Below are 17,612 nucleotides of genomic sequence, written 5' to 3' on the forward strand. Positions count from 1 at the left end.
GTGAGGCATTATAACAAGAGCACAGCAATCAGACATACAATATGGTGATGATACACACACAGCACACTCCACAACACAGCCTTCCAAAAAGCCCAGGCCTTAGAGTTTCTTCTGTTCTCAAGAGCTGCATGGCCCATGACACTTCAAATGCCAGAAGAAATCAATGATAGTGTTGGTGAGATGGTTCAGTGGGTTTAAGTCCTTGCTGCACAGCCTGGAGACCTGAGTTTGATCCCCAGAACTCATGAAAAGGTCAAAAGAGAGAACCAACTCAGCAAAGTTGTCCTCTGATCCCCACATGAATGCCGTGCATCCCCAAATACACACTATTATTTTTTTTATTATTATTATTGTAGAAAAAGAAATCAAAGGTAGTATATTTAGTGTTCATCTAGACTGTTCTTACTCCATCATTTTTTAAGATTTTTATGTGTATGAGCATTTTGCCTGCACGTATGTATGTACACTACATGCATGCAGTAACTGTGGAGGTCCAAAGATAGTGTTGGATTACCTGGAGCAGGAATTACAGGCTGTTATGAGCCATCTGATATGGGTGCTGGGAACTGAACCTGGGTCTTCTAGAAGATCAGCAAGTGCTCTTAAACACTGAGCCTTCTCTCCATTACTTCTTACTGTCTTTGCTCACTAAACTCCTTGACTTACTCCCAATATCTGCCGCAAGACCACAGACTCTTTTAAAATATATTCCTCCCTTGTCACTTGCTTTACAATGTGCTCTGTCTGTGCTTCTATCTATGGGGAAGCCAGCATGCTAGGTATGTTCAGGAAAGAGGGATCAGGGATCAGGCAAAGCACAAGCGAGCCCCATGGCCTGGCTGTCCTTCATGAGGCTGAGAATACCCAGGCTTCTGGCTCTCTGCTATCTCTGTGTGAACAAGACCGACAGCTAGACAGAAAGTCAGCCCCACCTCCAGCGGAATATAAATAGATATGTTAATGAATATTAATCAATGACCCACACATGCTGAATACAGAGAAGTTCATCAGTTTAATTCAGGCAACGGATTGACATTGCCTCTGTGTAAGACCAAATTTTCATGTCAAACTCCCATGATAATTGAAGAACAATTGAACAGGACTCTGAGCCAGGCATGAAGGTGTGTGTCTTTAATTCCAGCAGAGGCAAGAGAAAAAAAAAACTAAACTCTGAGTTGAGCCCCTTGTTGGAGCTTCTGAGTAAGTCCTCTCTCAGTTCATAGTTGCTACTTTCCTGAACTCACCCAGCCCCTCAGTCCTGCTCCCCCAGCACTGCTGAAGGAGCTAGGCTGAAGATGGATAGCGGAGTGTGTGGTAACCAACTGCCCCATCTTCAGCTTTTAGTTATTTGAGCCCTCCATTCAGGGTTTTTCACGGGGAACACTTCTCAGCACTCTGAACTTGGATACCTACGGTCTGAGCCCTCCCTCCAGGCATATCACAGAGAGTACTCCTCAGGACTCTGAATTTCTGGTGACAGGACTTTGTAAAGCAACCATCACACTGTGGGCAACACTGATCTTAACCACCTATTATCAGGATGGCATATGCCCTGGGTGAGTCTTCTGTCTGAGACCTGCTTGAATTGCGCCATCTACTCTCACTTCTTCCTGCTCTCCCTTGCGAACAACTGACCAGAAGTAACAATGTGGGATGGTCAGGGGTTCCCCGAATTTGAGAGAAGCTGAGACACCAGCTTCCCTAGGAGAACTGACAGCTAGCTCACAGCCAGATAGCACAGCCTTAAAGAGGAACTGTGCCTCCTTTTCCTCTGAGTCACCATCTCTCATTGTGGGCAGGGGGAGGCTCTAGAATGCAGACATCCCATATTAATGGTGTCGGGGGGATGACAGCTTAGAGAACCACAAGAAGGGAATCCCCCTCTACCCCACATTTATACAGCATTGTATGGATTACAACGTCTCAGGGTGTGGCCAACACAACCTCTCTACCTGCTCTTGTCTGGTCTGTAAGCTTGAGAGCTTTTTAACAACCTTGATCTTACACTGGCTGTTAAAAATTTTCAAGCCATATATAGTGGTACATGGCTCTGTAATCCCAGAATCTAGGAAGTATAGGCAAGAAGATCAAAAGTTTAAGGTCATCCTTGGCTACTTAACAAATTCAGACTTTGGGGGCTGTGTCAAATCTTGTCTAAAAAAATAAGGAGATAAAATAAAATATAAAATATAAACCATGAAAAAACCTTTTACATCCTCTCAACCTAGGAGCTGTTCCATAGATTCATACGGCATCACCATCATCCGCTGTGCTCCCTTCCAAAGTCAATGCTGCTGCATAACACAGGGTGAAAACACTTGTAACAACTAGGAATAAACATCAAAGTTCTCTAGCTCCCTGCGGCTCAGTCGGGCAGGGTTGCGGGCTTTGAGGCATTGCTTTCCAACCTGGAGGGAAAAGGGAGACACTTCAAACTTTCGCTCTGGACTATCCTTAAAATAATCTTGTAGGGTGTGAACTACTATCCCCACATTACAGACTAATTAAAAAAAAAAAAAGATCAGATTGGTATAACACATTCCTTGAGGCCAGTGATTTGTGTGAAGGCAGGACTTGAATCCGTTCTTCCGCTCAGTTCTGGTGCTTTTTTTACTACTCCATGCTTCTTTGTGGCCTCCAGCTTGGCTTGGCCCATACCGTCCCCTCTGCAACTCTGGATTGTGAAGTTGGCTTTAAGGCTGGACTACCATTGTAGAGCTAAGAATTCCCACCAGCAACCGCACAGCCTCTCCCTTGTGACTAACGATAACATTCCTATTACACCTGGGTGCTTTGATTATAGTATGAGGCTAATGCTTGGGGTGTTCTCTGTGCATTAATTTCTCTGGATATAAACTGCAAGCGTGGAGGCAGGGCTATAATTCAGTGGTAGAGTGCTTGTTTAGCACACTCAAGGCCCTGCGTTCTGTCCCTAGCACTGAAAAGAGTAAATGAAGGGCATGATTATATTATGCCTACCTTACAGCATTCTGTGAAGATTAAATGAGGTAATTTATGAACATCCATTGGCAATTTGCCTTATAGCTTAGGGGAAAAACCCTAATAAATGTTCCCTCCTTCCATGTAGACCTAATGGGCATCAGTTCACTACCAGACTCAGTGTCACTTTTGAACAATATCTTCTGTAGAAGCCTGAGATCACCCACATTCTGAAATAGTTCCCAATAACTTCCTAACTTTAGGAAATGATTTGGAACCAAGGAACTAACTAGCTTGGAGACAGCCCTAGTTTAGAATCCAAGCCTCCCAGCCTTGAACACATAATACGACTTTGAGTTAGACTTTCAGTCTTCTGGGACCTCAGTGTATTCTTACAGGATCCCTAATATCCCAGAAACCCTGGAGCTGTATAGATGACCTTGTTATAAGTATATACTCTTGACTGGGTCTTGGAAGTCCACAGACGTTAAACCCACTGTGAAGGAGAGTTCCTGAATCTTACCTCTTCATACACAGTGCAATTTGAAGGAGGTTTCTTCTTCTTGGATCCAGACTAGAAATTGAGGGTTAAGAAGGTGTAAGTTTAAGATAAGAAATGTCTTGCTCCTGATTCACATGCAAGATCTCAAAGAGAAAGCCCTCCATCCAGGAGTCAACGAGTGGTACTTAATGGTACCCAGAGAAGCACAATACATTCTGGCCTATGATGTATCCTTCTGAGCTAAAGTCAGAATTTAGTACCTGCACCCACACAGCCCCACAATCCACAACCACACAATCCTAGTGTTCACAAATATAAACATACATCCCTCAGACAATACTAATATAAATAACACCTGAACCCATGCATCATTTCAATGCACCCTCCTCTAGTATAAACAGCTCTGGCATACACATGTGTGCTAACCTTAGCATATATCATGAGCACAGCACAGTGCTTCTATGAATCATTAGCTATGATTTCAGTTGTACGTAGAATTTTTTATTATTATTGTATGTATGGTGTAGGTATGGGCATGTGTGCAGCAGTGTGCATGTGAAGGTCAGAGGACAACTTTTCAGGAATCTGTTCTCTCTTTCCACTCTGGGTTCTGGAGCTCAAACTCAGGTCATTGGGCTTGCACAGCAGGTGCACCTATATACTTGGCCAATCTCATCAGCCCTAAGATTTTTATAATATAATATCAAACCATGCCACAGTGCCTATGAGCATTTATGTGTGCTTATATTGCAGCATGTAATTAAAAATATATGTATGTCTCATAGTGGAATCTAAGTGGATTAGATGACTGATTGGTTTAGAAGAAAATGAATGAAATCTGCAAACTTGTTCTAAACCCCTTCAAACCACAGTCCCTGACCTGCACAGACTCCCAGTTTTGTGGAACTCCAGTTCTTCGTTCTGCTGACTTATTGTTTGTAGCTCTACTCTGTCATTCCAGCTAGGAGAGTGCCACTCTTCCTATTCCCTCCTGCACCTATTAAATAGATAAACATGAGCCCGAGGACACACAGCTCTGTGTTTGCAGACATGTTGGGAGCTGAGAATGGAGCTGGCCTTGAGTGGGTCATGATGGCAGCTTCAGTCCAGGAGCCTCCAGTTATAGGACTGGCTAGAACCTTTGGTCTTTGATGTCAATATTATGCCTTTCTAGTTCTTGCCGCCAGCTCCAGGCAGCAAGCCTCTACCTAAGAAACCTCTCCAGTAGCTCTCACCATAACCTCAGCTGTCCTAGTAACAATTCTACAATCCTTCTGTCCTGACTTCTGTCCCTGCCCTTTACCTACCACAAAAGGTCTAAGAAAATCCTACAATGCACTGTTTTCTGCATCTCAGAACTGCTCTTTTTCCACAGGCAGAACTGGAAAGGCGTTTCTCCTTGTTAGGCCCTTAACACTTAGATATAATCATTTAACAGAAGTTAATGAAGTTATTCAGTTGCACAGAACAGTAGACAGCTCACTGGGGTATGTACACATGCTCTGCAAACACACACTTGCAAACACAGTAGAGTACACACATCTGTTCAATGAAACCCTCCAAAGGAATAGACTTCTCACCTTCCTGGAAGGCTGGATTACTGAATATAGTGTATATTTGTCTTGTGATGCAGAATCAGAAGGCTAATGAGAAAAAATTAAAAAAAAATTTATAAATAAAGATCCAGCATAACCCTTTGCCTCAACTCTGCCTAAATGTAAGCTCTGTTTATCAATGAGAAGAAGCCAGGAGCAGCCTGGGATAGGGTCTGACATTAGTTCCACTGTTACTGTTAGTAACTGTTACCACTATTTGTTGTGCACTTATTTTATCTGTATTCTTTCTTTCCTAACCCTTATGTTATTCCTAAAAAATAGAAATGTTCCTTTTGCCACAGACAAGGTTACAGATTCAGAAGAAGTAGAGGAAGAGAAAGAGGAAGAATACGGAAGAGGAGGAAGAAGAAGAAGAAGAAGAAGAAGAAGAAGAAGAAGAAGAAGAACAACAACAACAACAACAACAACAACAACAACAAACAAGAACAAGAAGAAAATAATCCTATTACACAACAGAAGCAGAATTCAGGCCCAAAATTTTCCAGTTTCCTTAACAGTTCAATGGCTCCCTTTGGTAATGCCTCCCTTCTCTAGACCTGAAATGCGTATTTATCAGGACAGACAACTATCTCTTTGGTAAGATAATCCAGAGGAGGAATCTCATTCTCACTCAGCACCCTGATCAAGAAGAGTCCTTCCTTAGATTTACTCAAATTGTTCTCTCTCAAGCCCAACATGGCTAAAACTCGTGAGCTGGCAGATATCAATTGCTCTCGGGATGTATTTATTTGTGATACAACTTGGCCAACAAGCTGAGGGTGTTGCTGTTCCTGGACTTGGTCCTCAGAAAGTGAAGGGGAGAGAAGAGGAGAGGAGAAGAGGAGACGACAGGAAGAGAAGGTTTTTATGAGAAACTTTTCACTGCTGTCCATGTCACCAAGCATTTTCCCTTGGAAGAGAACACCTGACCCTGGTTATCAATGAAGTCATATTATCTGCCAATATTTTCCCTTGGAAGAGAACTCCTGACCCTGGTTATCAATGAAGTCATATTATCTGCCAATATTTTCCCTTGGAAGAGAACTCCTGACCCTGGCTATCAATGAAGTCATATTATCTGCCAATATTAGAGAAGATCGTAGTAATTCATGCATGAGCTTCTATATTGTCTGGAGTTAGAGTCACAGCAGGAAGAGGTAGGATGGCAATTGAGAAACTGTTTGGCTCAACTTTCTTACTACTCAGCTATGTGGCCTTGAACACATCAGTTAACCTGAGTCCTGGTCTCCTCATTTGTAAACTTCATAAGACTGTCACGTGAGATTTATTAAGAAGATGGCCATTGTTGTTAAGTCTAAATAATATTCTTTAAGACCAATACACATCTACTCTTTCCTTAATAGAGATAATGATTGGTGGTACTATTAGGATAATCAATACAAGGACTCCAGATCTTTGAATCAGAGGAAAAACATAAGCTGAATCCTTTAACAAAGTTCATTCTCCTACAGACAACCTGGCCTAGACTTCTGCTAGGTGTGAATGAATGAAAATCACTGCCAAGACACTCTGAGCATGCTGCTCATTTCAAACAATTTGTTAAAGCACCTGGGGCTGTCTTCCGGCCTCCGAGGAACCCCAATGTTCCATTCTCCCTTCAATGGTGAGTTTTAAGTGAGGCTTGAGAAGTCCCATATACTGGAATGGGATAGGTTAGAGAGGCCAGAGGGGTACCTTGTACTGAATCATAGAGTAGATGGTACCTCCATCTCCAGGGGGTTTCTGCTCTGGCATCTGCTCCTGCATAGAAGAATGAAGGGACATGTAATAATCTCTGTCTAGGCTTGGGTTGATCAGTGAGGGACATGACAAAGAAGGGGTCTCCAGGAAAGAGGGAGGTGCAAAACTGGGAAAGCTTCATCATCAAACATCCCAGAATGAGGAGAGATGGGAAGAACAGTGATTTGCAGTGGACCAGCAGCAAGGAACCACCCAGGAGTCAACAACCTGGCAGGTTTCCTGTCTCTTCCTTCCCTTTAGTAATGTAAAACTCCCTTCTTGCCTTCGCTGACTTTTATGCCAACACATCCACTGACAAATGGGCAGAGCTCTAGGCGGATCTGTGGTCTGAACCTTTCCTCTTCCAGACATTGGAATTCAGAGTGTAAAAACATTTTAGAGATGTGTCGGTCTTAAGGCCCTCTCTAGATCCAGGCTTCACGGTCAGCTTAATCTGGGCCTCAGTCCAACCCCAGAGAAGTAATAATGCTGGGTAAAAGCCTGGTCTCAACAAGGTCAGAGAGCACACGGTCCTTCCTTCTTTCCCTCCCCTTATGCCTGCTCCACAGGCAATTAGAGATGCAAGTATTCCATCTTGGATGTCTCTAAGAACACAATGTCAAGTAGGGCTCTCATGGGGGTCAGGAAGGCTATGAGAGTTCAGTAGCTGAGCTCTCCAGAAGTAGGAGGTTGAGAAGCAGAGAAACGTCAGCCATTCTTAGCAGCTAGAAAGTCAACAGGAGTTTGTTGCTTTTCACTTCTGTCCAGACCCATGTAAACTATCTCCAGAAAGGTTGAATCTGTGACTCAAAGGGAGGCCACATGAAACTTGGGGTGGAGGCTTTCAAGCCAAAACACTGAGATAGTGAAGAGAAACCAGGCCAGGCTGAGGTCAGGCTAGGGGGAACCTCAAGCCAAAAGGTAGTCAACATCCTGAGTTCCCAGGAGGCCTCTTCTGTTCTAAATAACTTTTCTTCCTATACCCCCTTATTGTACCTACTCTAATGTCATCTTCATTTGGGGTAATGAGGAGGCTAATTTTTTTATAAGCATTTAGGCATTGGGTAGATACATATGCCTGCCCTAAGACCTAACAGCAGTGGAAAAATCCATCTTTTTGTTTCCACGGTCCAGTATTCCACTGCTAGGACAAGGAAGAAAGCAAAGGGAGCTGCCCTCAGCCAGCTAAGAAACAGACCTGAAGGAAGCTGTTTTGTGACAGAAGAGAAGAGCCCATGTGTCTCTCTCTGCCTAGCAGTAGACATGGGGGTGAGAAGAAAAAAGCCCTTCCTCTCCACTCCTACCACCCTTTCCATCTGGCTGATCTGCACCTACTTTTCCTGCTTGTCCTACCTGGCTGATCTGCAGCTTTCTCCTAAGCCTGTCATCGTATCCTGCAATACAGTACTGAGGGCATCTGCAGGCCCTCTGAAGTTTCCTTCTCCTCTACATTCCTAGCTGACTAGAAGATCTAGGTCCTGAAGAGAGCTGGAAAGAGAGAGGTCTTCATAGGTGAGCTTAACCGACTGTATCAAACCAGTTGTCTTGTCTACTACTTTAGCCATGCTTGGGCTCCTACCCAATAGGCTTTGAACACAGAACCCCGAGGAATCTCCAAAACTCTTATACTCTGGCTGCTCATGCTCCCTAGCCTGGGCAGGGATTGAGAGAACCACAACAGAGAGCTCTTATCTTCTAAGCTCGGGAATGTGGTCAGGCAATAAATATATGAAGGTTGCACTCGTCCTGGCATTCAGCCCAGCTGGTAAGACTGAGAAGAAATGAGGATGATGCCAGAGTGCACTCTGGGAAGGCAGTAGTAGCCACATTCTGGCCTCTGCTATTGATTTCTGTTGAGTTCCATCCCTTCTTAGCAGATACAGTTCAGCACCAGGATGCCCGTTCTGCCTCATTTTCATTTTCTCTGCTCCATTTCCTTCCCCCCTTTTCCCTTTGGACAGAGCCAGGAAACTGATAGAGAAAAACATATGGAAGAGGGCTGAAGATTACCTCGAAAAGACACCTGTCTGGTTCTCTTTGTCCCTTTTCACTTTCCTGGACAGCTGAAGGAGATCTCGAGGTCTTACAATGCTCTACTTGATTCGCCCTGACTTGTGGGTCATTGACATATCCATAGATTGTTGAAGATTCATTAGGGCCAGACTCTGTGCGAGGAAGAAAATAAAGACTAGAACTTCAGAAACATTTGGAAAGCTTCTTCTCCGGGCTTCTACTTCACAAGTCACGCCTCTGCCAAGGATGGTGAAATCTTAAGAATGGCTCTAGAAAACAGGCAGGCTAATGCTCTTGCTAGGATACCTAAAGAGCACAGTAGAAGCAATTACCCTCCCCTTGACATACATCCTCCACCAAGCTGGGAAGTCACCAACCAAACCCAGCACCTTAAATAAACCAGTACATTGGGGACCATGCTATAAATATCCTGAAGCCACCCCAGCTATTGTGAACAGATGTCGGTTGCCCTCCCCACCCATATTCACACATATCCCAACACCTCTCCCAGGAAAGGAGAAGCTGTGTGTAGAGTATAGCCCATGGACACAGGGTCAACCCACTGGACCTGATGCCTTAAGCCACCGCACCCCTTCGGGGGTCTTCTACTTACGTGACTGCTTTCTCTTCTTATCCCACACGCAGAAGCAAGTGACAGCACCGAGAAATAGTATGACTAGAATAACGATGATCACCACAAAGGGCAGAAATATGACTTCTGAAAGACACAGAAGATAGGAGGACTGAGCTCTCGCTTCCCCATATGTTAGCTTCAACAACTATCCCCAAACCCATTGTCCTCTCTCACATTCTATGAATTCGCCATCCTGTTGTCCCTCCTTAGCTGGGTGACAGACTGCTCCAGAGGACCTATGCTACTTGCTTACCTCTCTGAGGCAATTTTCTTACCTGAAGAAAGGAGATAATGTTTTCTCCTTCTAGGGGCTAATTGCATGATCTGGTACCTATGAAACATCTTGCATAGCAACTATTACATCTATCTACTGTTGTTGTTTTTTTGTTTTTTTTAACCTCAGCAAACATTCACCACATACCTACTACAAGCTTTCCATTTCTCCTTCCTGGTTCTCCTGCCCTCACTGCTCTTCCTCACTTGAGCTTCTACATTCACCGTTTGTGTTACACGTGGACCCTATTATATAATCCAACCAACAAGAAGAGAACGGTAAAGAGTTTCATATTACAGGTGTCCACTAACAAGCTTTTCATGAATATCTCACTTGACCTTAACAACAATCCTGTAAGGTACCTCTTATTACCACTCTTATTTGCCCAGCTGAAAAATGGAAAGTAACAGAAGTTAATGAATCTGCCTGAGATCATAGTAAATAAATGATGAGGCAATGACGGTAGAGGCCCCCAAACCAGTGTTCCCGTCACTACACTTTACCTCATTCCTGTTTGTTTCTTTTCTGCCCCCTGAATAATTTAGTTTTGTTGCCCCATTTTGCTATAAGTTTCTTTTTCTCTTCTTTTCTTTTTCCTGTTGTCTTTGTTTTTGTTTTGTAATGGAAAAGTTCTTATATAATAGGATGGAACCACTTCTGGCTAATGCACAAAGGGGAACCGGCAGAAATTCTTTACATTTTATATAGGTTCGAACTATAACATTGTATTTTTACACATGCTTTCATCTGTAAATCTTTTGGGGTCCCAGAAACTCTGAGCAGTTAAACGTGTTTTACAGAAACAGAGACTGCAAATTTGACTGCTTGGGGGACATTTGCGATTAAAGATATTTTCAGTTATCTCAAGCTAGGCCAGAGCTGCTTTCCTGGGGTAGCTGTTAACCACAGTCAGCCTGGCTGCCTAGCAGAACTGTGCTTTTCCTGATAAAAGGCAGGGAGGTTTAAGGAGCAGCTGTTAGCCAGGGCCATCTTCTCCAAACCTCTCAGCAGAGGCAGGCTCCTTTGATCGGGAAAGAGAGCCTAGTGGGCAGCTGTAAGTGACCTGAAACATCTCCTTTGAACTGCCCAGCAGAGATGGTGCTTCAGCTGCATGCTCTTCTGTGTAGCTTAATATTTTTAAGCAAACTTACTGGCAGAGAGATTCTTCATAGCATTAGTTTATGACTTCCATTTTCTCCTTCAGTATCCACACTTGGAGTTAGTCTGGTTCAGGTCTGTAGTTCTACAGAGGGATTCTTAGCTTGGAATTCCTACTGGAGTGACTCCCTATTCCCTCAGTAATGAGCTTATGGGGGCAAAGAATTGGGTGTTTTGCTAGGGCTACTTGGTAAGAATTTGGGAACTCTGCACTCACTTGGGATTTCCCACTAATATGAGGAGTCTCAGAGGCATGGGCCACTGGATGGAGTGTAGTACAGGACACTGTCATGGCAAGGCTGCACTTCCTGGATAGCTCCACCCATGGCAATGCCAGTCAGGTGGTCCTTGTGCCTAAGGCAGTGGACAGTAGACCTACATCCAGAGTCCAGGCCTTAATGGGGCTCATGGAATACTTCAGTCCTGTGGGAACCCAAGGGGTGCTCCAGGGAAAGGTTCTGAGAACCTATTCCTTCTGTCTTTCAATGTTTTTTTCCTCTGAGAAAGGGGAGATGTGCCCGACTCCAAAATAAGAAAATACACTACATGAACCTAAACTTCATACTGTGGAAACTCAAGCCCAAAGTAAGGAGCTACACATATTTTCTGTTGCAAATTTAAGAATAGAGACTTTGAGGGTTGGGTTGGGCTGGTTGGGGTGGGGTGGGGTCTGTGTTTTAGGTGGGTTGTGTAGGATTGGATTGGTTGAGTTGGTTGGGTTGGGTGGATTGGATTGGGTTGGGTTGGGTGGGTTGTGTTGGTGGATTGGGTGGGTTGGGTTGGCTGGGTTGGGATGGGTGTGTTGTGTAGGGTTGTGTAGAGATGGGGGTTGGGTTGGGTGAGTTGTGTAAGGTTGGGTTGGGTGGTTTGGTTTGGGTTGGGTTGGGTGGTGAGTTGTGTAGGGTTGGGTGGGTTGAGTTGGACTGAGTGGGTTGTGTGGGGTTGGGTAGATTGGGTTGGGTTTGAATTGGATTGGTTTTCCTGTAAGTGCCCATGCTGACAGCACATTAAGCCTTTACCTATTAAAAAATGATACAACCATAACTCAGGTAACTCAAGATAAGCAATAAATGCAGAACCCTGCTGGGTACCTTATCATTTTCCTGCTGCTCCCACTGATAAGGTTACTGTAGTACAGAAAACTCTCCAGCTTGAGGTAAGACACCACTCAGGAGAAATTGGACCTCCAATCTCTCAAATTAGGAAATTAATGTTTACAATATCACAAAAATCACTAAACAAGTATGTATTCCCTATGAAGAGGGAAAACTACGCAACTATTTCTAGTAGAAGAGGAAAGTATAAATCCTAGCAGGCTAAGACAGACCTGTGCCTCTGAGAAGTTGGGCACCTGCTGAGGAAGGGCTCAAGGCACTGGGCCAGAAGGTCATGTGACCTCATATCCAGGTCTCAGGTGAGTCTGGTTGTGGAATCCCTGCTGTGGGCCAGAGTGTTCCACTTACTTTCAGGGACACTCTGACAGCCCTGGGTGAAGTTCAGAGTGTCGCTTGCGGAGCTGACTTCGTTGCTAACAACGCAGGTATAAGTGTGCAGGCTGCTACTGTCAGTCTGGTTCTCCAGGCCAGTGAAGTTACTTAGTTTCCAGATCAGCTCGCTCCCTCTGTACAAAGCATAGCTCACATTGTCATTCTCGGACACCGAGCAGTACAGAGACAGTCGACACATCCCATCTGCCAAGACCTTCCGCTCGCCGTGCAGGTGAGGCTTTTTAACATTATCTGGAAGCAAAGATTCTGATCAGAGGGTTCTGGAAATACAAGTCCTACAAGAATTAGAGGGGCAGAGTGAGCAGTGCTAAAAACTCACCAAGTATAAGAATCTGGAATTTCTTAGTGCAAACTGCTCCACTAAACTTGGTGATCTCCAGCTCATAAAGACCACTGTCTTTCACCTTAGCTGACTTGATGCCAAGAGTAAAATCTGAGGTGTTAAAATAATATATATTGTTGAGACCATTAGAAAACTTAGGTGAGTTTGGGTGTTCATGACTCTTCCAAGTCAGGATCTCTTCTTTTCCAGATGAGCCAGGTTGTGTCATCATCCATCGAACAGTAACATTTTTTGTCTGTATGTTGGAAGGCCGCAGCCCGAGAAGTTTTCCTGAGATACTGGTGATGTTTTTAGTAGAATCCGAGCAGCCTAGGAAAGAAAACCTGGTCTGAAGGAGACTGAAAGAGTGTGAGACGCGAGCAATGTGGGCAGTAGCCCATAACTTCCTTAAGTTAAGGATCTGGGAGCAAATGTGAGGAACCCAGACCCCCATCTGTTTCTCCTTATCCCCAAGATCCACCCTCTAGTTGGGAGAAACTCACAGACCAACAATAACAGCTAAAATCTCTTTTGAAGGTTTATTTTTATTTTTTTTTAAATATGTATATGCGTGTGTGTCTGTGTATGGGTTTGTGTACGTGAGGGCAGTGCCCAGGAGGCTAGAAGAGGGCATTGGATCCCTTAGACCTGGTGTTTATAGACAGCTGTGAGCTGTCCTACAGGGTGCTAGGCACTGAACTCAGGCCCTCTAGAAGAGCAGCATGCACTCTTAACTGCTAAGCCAACTCTCCAGCCCCAAACTAGAATCTCTTGAGTACTGACTATGTGACAGGCAAGTTTCAAAAGTGTTACAAGTACTTAACTTCACAAAAACTCTGTGAAGGTTTTATCCTCATTTTTATAGGTAAAGAGTTAAGTTAGAAAATACTTAAGCTGGGCATGGTAGCAAATGCCTTTAACCTCAGCACTCGGGAGGCAGAGGCAGATGGATCCCTGGGGCCAGCTTGGGCTACAAAGAATTCCAGGGCAGCCAGGGGTGTTACACAGAGAAACCCTGCCTCAAAAAAAAAAAAAAAAAAAAGTAAATAACCCTAGCCATACAGCAAAATGATGGCTTAGAAGCCAACTGATTTGGCCTTACTCAGAGATTTTTGGTTCAGTTACTTTTTAATATAATTTATATCAGAGTGTATGTGAATATGTGTGTACAGGTGTGTGTACTTGTGCATGTGGAGACCAAAGGTAGATGTTAGGAGCTGATCATTCTCCACATTATTTTTATTTGTATGTGTGTGTGTGTGTGTGTGTGTGTGTGTGTGTATGAGAGAGAGAGAGAGACAGAGAGAGAGACAGAGAGAGACAGAGAGACAGAGAGACAGAGACAGAGAGACAGAGACAGAGAGAGATTGTGTGTGTGAGCTGCGGGGGGGGGGGCACACTCAGATTGTAGCACACATATGGAAGCCAGAGAACAATTTTCTGAAAGTGATTCTCTCCTTCCATCTTTTGAGGCAGGGTTTCTCTTGTCCTTTTTCTACTGCTCTAGGCCACTCTGAGGTAGCTATTTAAAGTACCACTATATTAGAGTCACCCTCAACTATATTAACAAAGTCACATCTTGATCCCAAGAGAGGTTAAGTGCAGACATGTACCTGGAAGGCATTGTTAACAAATTTTTACTGCTCTTACTCTATGTAGTCTAAGTTAGATAGCCTGTGAGCTTCCGGGTGATTCTCCTGTCTCTGCCTCCCATTTCACCTTAGTAGTACTAGGATTACAGATGCTTGGTTTTTTGTATGTTCCAGGGATCAAACTCAGGTTGTTACAATTGTGCAGCAAGTGCCTTTCCCTACTCAGCTGTCTTTCTGGCCTTCTGTCTTAGTTTTGGAGACAGGGTCCTTCACTGAGTCTGAAACTCCCTGGTAGGGCTAGGCTGGCTATTTTAATGGGCTTTGAGGATTTGAACTCAGGTCTTCTTGCTTTCTGAGCAAGTGCTATTACTCACTAAGCTATTTCCCAGACCCTCATTTTTGGATTTTGAGATAATATGTCACTATGTAGCCCAGGCTGGCCATGAACTCACTATCCTACTGAGTAGCTGGAATGACAGAAGTTCCCCCATGCCCTGTTTCTAGAGGATAATTTTTAATCACAAAGTTATAAACACCATGTGTTTTACTGATGTGACTCACTTCATTGCAATTTGGCTATCAAATCCCCTCCCCCTCCACACACACACACACACACACACACACACACACACACACACACACACAAGGTTCATGTGCTGCAGGATTGGTCCTCAGCTGGTGACATCATTGAGAGGCAGCTGGATCATGGGGGCACTAACTTCATCAATCAGCTACACAAAGGTGGAGCTTGGTTAGTGAGTCCCTAAGGACACATCTTCGAAGGCTATATCTCCCCCATTCCTGACTGTCTCTCTCTGCTTCCCAGATGCTAAAGGTAAGCACCTTTGCTTTATCATACCCTCCTACCATGATGTTCTGCCTCATCATAGTCCTACAGCAATGGAGCAAGCCAACCATGGACTAAAACCTCTGAAATAAGCTTGGGACTATATCTCCATTGGTAGAGTGCTTGCCTAACATGCATGAGGCCCTGGGTTCGATTCTCAGCACTGCTTAAAACCAGGAATAGTGGCATACAACTGTACTTTCAGCACTTAAGAGCTAGAGTTAGAAGGACCAGAAATGTAAGGTCATCCTCAGCTGCATGGCAAATCAGAGGCCAGCCTGGGCCACATGAGATCTCATCTCAAAAGAAGAGGGGAAATAAAAACTCTTAAATACGCCAAATATAAATTTTCCCCATTTAAAATTTGTTCACTCAGGTATTTATCACAGGGACAAAAAGTCTGAGTTCCAGCACACTGAGGCAACAGCATATGGTCAACAGTGACTGCCAGAAATCCTGAACAGTCAGACCCAATGAAACCAATGCTGAATTCATAGCCTTTCTTGTGTCCTGTGACAGAGCTGGGTTCACAGTCCTCTCAAAGCACTTGGCACACTGCACTGTGGGCAGTGCTCATTAATGTTTGCCGCTGTTTTAGCACCCAGAAGGTGTCTGCAAGGGTGCTCTCTAAAATTTGTTAACAATGCCTTCCAGGTACATGTCTGCACTCAACCTCTCTCGGGATCAAGATGTGACTTCGTTAATATAGTTGAGGGTGACTATAATATAGTGGTACTTTAAGTAGCTACCTCAGAGCAGCCTAGAGCGGTAAGTGGAGCCATTTGGTAAGGAAGCTATGTGGCATCACCCAGCCGCTGTGCAGGCATCAATATGGCAGCCTTGAGTTAAAGAGAGTGCAATGGGGATAGAAGGGATCAGAGAATAAAGTAAGAGAGAGAGAGAGAGAGAGAGAGAGAGAGAGAGAGAGAGAGAGAGAGGTTAGACAAATGGTTCTTAACAATGAAGCACATTAAGAGGAAAGTAAGACAGAGGGAGACGAGATGTTAGCTAAGTAAGATCTTCCAGTATCTTCTCCCCACACCAAATTACCTTGTTAAAACCTAAGAAAATCCAATGAGAGACCACAGTGACAAATTATAACAAAATACAAAGACAGAAAGGAATAGTTGTCCGTGTCACATACACACACCCTACCTCTAATCACTCCAGTGTAAAGAGTGGTGCCTCCAACATGGGAGTGTGAATGGTTAAGTTCACACTTTCGGCTTGAAACCTTGTACCAGGCCCGACATAGTGAGACTTACTTGCCACAACCCCACCACCAAGCCAATATTCACAGACTGAGTTACCAGAACTACATTATGCTGAGAGGCTGAAGGTTCCGCCTCTCCTCTGCAACACCAGGTAGCAGGGCAGGAAATAAGACACCAATTGCTGCTGGGGGAGGGGGGTAGACTTGTTTTAGAGCTCACTGTCAGGCATGATAACAACCAGAACCTAGTGGAAACTTCACATGCAGGACAAAGTACATACACACAAGCCCTGCTTCAGATAAAGACCTGGGCACCAATGGACCAGATGAGTGTTTCAGCATACATTACCCTGGTGTGGACCATACGGTGACCACTGGTGCTTGACAAAGTCCCAGCATTTTGACATTGTGGATCACGATTCTCCAGCACCCTTTTGCTTTCATTTTTAATTGTTCTCACTATTATGCCTTTTCCTTTGGGAAATTTTGAGTGGGCTTTGAAGGTTGAAAATGTATAAAATGGCAGCCCCTCTAAACAAAATAATCCTTTGGAAAAAAAATCCCTGTCACTGTGGAACCATATAACATGATAACTCTGCCTACTCCTGCACAAGTTAACACCAAGCTACTAGAAAATTTAGATACACTTGATAAATAAGGTATATTTGATAATCAAGATTTATAAATTCCTAAGGTCTACTCAAGTTCACAGTAATGTTTGTCTAGCCTCGTCTTTGCTCACTTTAAGCTTTAGCTATTTGGATAAACTAAGCAATAAAAAAAACTACAATATTCTATAATGGAGCACTTGATTCCCTGAGAAAGCCCTTTTCCTAAGTCGAGCAGTTAAACAAAACAAAACAAAACCATTGTCTCAGAGGCCTGAAGATAGTTCCTGTTTGCTAAAAAGGGAGACATTCTTAACTCTGGCAAGAGGAACTTGTGGCCTTTCCATGAATATATGACTGGTGCCTATTAATTTGTCAAGGTCAATACTACCTTCCTGATCACAAGCCACCGGCTAGCTCACATGTATCCTTTTTCCCATTTAATCCTTTGTGCGATTATAGAGTATAAAAGGTGTACTAATTTTTTCAATAAATGGACAGCTTTCCGGATTCCCCCTCAGATCCTGTCAATCTCCTCCTTCCCCTCGCTGACTCCAAACCTCCTCTTTGGGACCTGAACCCCACTGGAGCTAAACTCTGGCATCACCCCCAGCTGTGGCATGGTCCTTGTTCATCCCTAAGAATGTAGGTCCTTGAGGCTGTGAA

At 44.0% G+C, this 17,612-nt stretch overlaps 1 protein-coding gene across 1 annotated transcript; it reads right to left on the reverse strand.

Moving 5' to 3' along the window:
* Positions 1 to 2,327: 2,327 nt before the first annotated feature.
* On the reverse strand, positions 2,328 to 16,745 carry Cd244 (CD244 molecule). The gene is made up of 9 exons (XM_059281065.1): positions 16,688 to 16,745; positions 12,684 to 13,016; positions 12,320 to 12,595; positions 9,404 to 9,508; positions 8,788 to 8,942; positions 6,733 to 6,798; positions 5,023 to 5,085; positions 3,464 to 3,514; positions 2,328 to 2,408 (listed from the first exon to the last, which is right to left on the reverse strand). The coding sequence occupies exons 1-9, from the start codon at positions 16,743 to 16,745 to the stop codon at positions 2,328 to 2,330; spliced, it is 1,188 nt and encodes a 395-aa protein (XP_059137048.1).
* Positions 16,746 to 17,612: the final 867 nt, after the last annotated feature.

Source organism: Peromyscus eremicus, chromosome 15 (genome assembly GCF_949786415.1).
Source record: "Peromyscus eremicus chromosome 15, PerEre_H2_v1, whole genome shotgun sequence".
Classification (NCBI taxonomy): Eukaryota; Metazoa; Chordata; class Mammalia; order Rodentia; family Cricetidae; genus Peromyscus; species Peromyscus eremicus.